Consider the following 2,340-nt stretch of genomic DNA (forward strand, 5'->3'; position numbering starts at 1 on the left):
TCACGACATTCACGAGGGCGACGAGGCGAGAAACCAGTAACTTAAGATATCTCAATGTAACTTAAGATATCTCCATGTAACTTAAGATATCTCCATGAAACTTAATATAAACGATGAGATGATATAGAGAAGCTCACCTATGGCCTTGCCGCGCCGGACCAGTATCTCCTTGACCGGTGCCCGCACCAGCACCTTGCCGCCCGCTCGCTCGATGCCCGGGATCATGTGGAAGGCGATCTCGCTGGCGCCCCCTCGCGGGTACGAGACGCCGTAGCGGAAGTGGTTGATGAGGGAGGCGTGGAAGACGAAGCTGGAGTCGCTCGGCAGCGTGCCTGGTCCTCAATATACCTCAATGTAACTTAAGATACCTCAATGTAACTTAAGATATCTCAATGTAACTTAAGATATCTTAATGTAACTTAAGATATCTCAATGCAACTTAAGATACCTCAATGTAACTTAAGATACCTCAATGTAACTTAAGATACCTCAATGTAACTTAAGATATCTCCATGTAACTTAAGATATCTCCATGTAACTTAATATAAACGATGAGATGATATAGAGGAGCTCACCTATGGCCTTGCCGCGCCGGACCAGTATCTCCTTGACCGGTGCCCGCACCAGCACTTTGCCGCCTTAATATAAACCTATATATACCTCAGTATACCTCCATGTAACTTAAGATACCTCAATGTAACTTAAGATACCTCAATGTAACTTAAGATATCTCAATATAACTTAAGATATCTCCATGTAACTTAAGATACCTCAATGTAACTTAAGATACCTCAATGTAACTTAAGATATCTCCATGTAACTTAAGATACCTCAATGTAACTTAAGATATCTCCATGTAACTTAAGATATCTCAATGTAACTTAAGATATCTCAATCTTATATATAGGTTATATTAAGGTGGCAAGGTGTTGATGCGGTCACCGGTCAAGGAGGTGCTGGTCCGGCGCGGCAAGGCCGTCGGTGAGCGAAATGTTGCGGTCACTAACGTATCGTCTATCGCTAATACATTATCTCATCGTTTATATTAAGCTATATAAACGGTGTGTTACCTATCTGCTTCATGCCTGGTGGCGCTTACCGAATTTTATTTAGGTATATTAAGGTGACGTGCGCTTTGTGCCTGCACCATGCACACACACAACGGTGACTATACACGAGTGTAATTGTCATATGATTATTATAGTACTTTAGTAGTAATGATTGTTATAATTAATGCTATTATTGTGGAAATGCAATTGTTATGAGGATAAATATTAACATATAATAATAGCAACGAGTAACAGGATAGCCGTAATATTTTAACTGGTCTGTTTTAATAGTTTTCTGAAACTTGTCTCAAGTGTGTTCAAGTGTGTGTCATGTGTAATATAATATATATATATATATATATGTATATATATATATATATTATATCATAATGACTTCATTAACAAATACTTGCCTCAGTGATCCTTGTATTCTTTTGTGTTCAGGTGTGCACTGTTTGTGATATGTCATCGTGACTAATGCCTAATACTAATGTATTTGAGTCGGGGGTTGTTTCTGTGCAGGTGTGAAGGTGCAGAAGAGTAGCGGTGACATCAATATCTTCGCTCCACTCATCATCTCTGATGCGGGCGTCTTCAACACCCTGCAGAATCTGCTGCCGCGAGAGATCGCAGCAAAGTCCTGTAAGCGTACCTTAGTGTAAATGCCACTGTGGAGTCATGTGGAGCCCTTCCTCTTCCAACCTGTAAGCTTACCTCAGTGTGAATGCCACTGTGGAGTCATGTGGAGCCCTTCCTCTTCCAACCTGTAAGCTTACCTCAGTGTGAATGCCACTGTGGAGTCATGTGGAGCCCTTCCTCTTCCAACCTGTAAGCTTACCTCAGTGTAAATGCCACTGTGGAGTCATGTGGAGCCCTGCCTCTTCCAACCTGTAAGTGTACCTTACTGTAAATGCCACTGTGGAGTCATGTGGAGCCCTGCCTCTTCCAACCTGTAAGCGTACTTCAGTGTAAATGCCCATTGAAACGGCCCAAGATGTTCTGTCCAAACGGAAAAATGCGGAAAACGTCATTTGAAACATATTACAAACATGGAAATTTCAGTAAAATCATTAAAAACCGTTGACAATAGGCATGGTAGTGATATGGTTTACATTCAGACAAGTTTCAGAGCGAAATGACTTAAAATTATGTCTTTTGGTAGCCCTGTGCTTTCGGTCCCAACCCAACTGTCAGTCAGCGACCAAATACCTTGTTTTCGGGCAAATATATATACACGAATTTGAATTTTTGGTGTGTACAATCTCTATGGCAAGAATTTCCATTTTTTTCT

At 41.2% G+C, this 2,340-nt stretch overlaps 1 protein-coding gene across 1 annotated transcript in view; it reads left to right on the forward strand.

Moving 5' to 3' along the window:
* The first annotated feature begins 928 nt into the window (after nucleotides 1–928).
* LOC106813917 (putative all-trans-retinol 13,14-reductase) overlaps nucleotides 929–2,340 on the forward strand; it is a 17,273-nt gene continuing 15,861 nt past the window's right edge. Inside the window, exons 1-2 of the mRNA XM_014818161.1 lie at nucleotides 929–981; nucleotides 1,572–1,691. Of these exons, the coding sequence (XP_014673647.1) occupies nucleotides 933–981; nucleotides 1,572–1,691 (169 nt within the window). The 5' untranslated portion in view covers nucleotides 929–932. The remainder of the gene's footprint in view (nucleotides 982–1,571; nucleotides 1,692–2,340) is intronic.

This window comes from Priapulus caudatus, unplaced genomic scaffold (genome assembly GCF_000485595.1).
Source record: "Priapulus caudatus unplaced genomic scaffold, Priapulus_caudatus-5.0.1 Scaffold844, whole genome shotgun sequence".
NCBI lineage: Eukaryota > Metazoa > Priapulida > Priapulimorpha > Priapulimorphida > Priapulidae > Priapulus > Priapulus caudatus.